Below are 1055 nucleotides of genomic sequence, written 5' to 3' on the forward strand. Positions count from 1 at the left end.
GCACGGAAAAAAAAAAAAAAAAAAAGAAAAAAAAAGATAGCAAAGTTAAGGGAATAGTTTAATGGGTCATTCGCTTATCCACAAAAAAATGATGTAACGAACTATTACACGACAATCACAATGCTAGATTCTGGTGATACATAGTAAATGGTGCTTGTACTTTTGGAATTTACAGTCTAATGCAAGACAGACTACTAAAAAAAGACTTAAGTGTATTAAATGCTATGGTAAAGACAGTATAGGAAACTGCATCTACATAAGGTGGACACAGCAAAGATCACTTACGAAGTCAGGTTTAAGGTGAAAGGGTTCAACCAGAAAGGGTTGAAAGTGTTCAAGTAAGAGAAATTAAGCAGGTGGCAGATTACGGACAAACAAGATCAATAATGTATTAAATAAGGGTTTTAGATCTATATGTTTAGAAGACCATTTTTGGATGTGGCGTAGAAAACGAACTGGAGGAATGCAAGAGTGCAGGTGGAGTAGCTGGCTAGAAAAGAAGAAATGATGGGGCCTGTATCCGTGAGAGTTTAAATCTGAGGAAACTTTTAATCAAAAATAGTCTTGGGAAAAAAATTTTTCTTCATAAAATATAACAAAAACACATACCTATTACTAAGAATTTACTTTAAAAAGGATGCATTTCTTACCTTAAGTCTAGTTCCTTTGTCCGAAGAAAATTTAAAATGGGTGCGAATGCTGCTGGATCTCTATCAATAAATATCTGTAAATGAAGACTCATTTTATTTTCAAATTACAGACTTCTGACTTTAGTATCTGTAACACTAACAGGGATCAAAGTTGAACTATTTCAATACTATATTTTCTTGATTTCACTTTTAAATTTTAATGTTTCTAAAATTGGAATGCACTTATAACTGTACATTTAAGGTAGTATATTATCTTGTCTCCCCCCCCGAAAAGCTATTAAACTGATATTTTAATATGTAGAGAAAATGTTATCTAATAAGTCAGTTTTCTCATTCCTATTTATTGATATCTTTGGTAAAAGTGACAGCAGAGGAAACATTTTTATCTGAAATATTCCAGAATTC

The 1055-nt window shown here is 31.8% G+C and overlaps 1 protein-coding gene across 1 annotated transcript in view; it reads right to left on the reverse strand.

Moving 5' to 3' along the window:
• Positions 1-798, reverse strand: part of KCTD3 (potassium channel tetramerization domain containing 3) — a 42104-nt gene extending 41306 nt beyond the window's left edge. Inside the window, exon 1 of the mRNA XM_008583090.1 lies at positions 651-798. Within this exon, the coding sequence (XP_008581312.1) occupies positions 651-742 (92 nt within the window). The 5' untranslated portion in view covers positions 743-798. The remainder of the gene's footprint in view (positions 1-650) is intronic.
• Between the last annotated feature and the right edge of the window lie 257 nt (positions 799-1055).

The sequence above is a fragment of the Galeopterus variegatus genome, unplaced genomic scaffold (assembly GCF_000696425.1).
Source record: "Galeopterus variegatus unplaced genomic scaffold, G_variegatus-3.0.2 Scaffold2828, whole genome shotgun sequence".
NCBI lineage: Eukaryota > Metazoa > Chordata > Mammalia > Dermoptera > Cynocephalidae > Galeopterus > Galeopterus variegatus.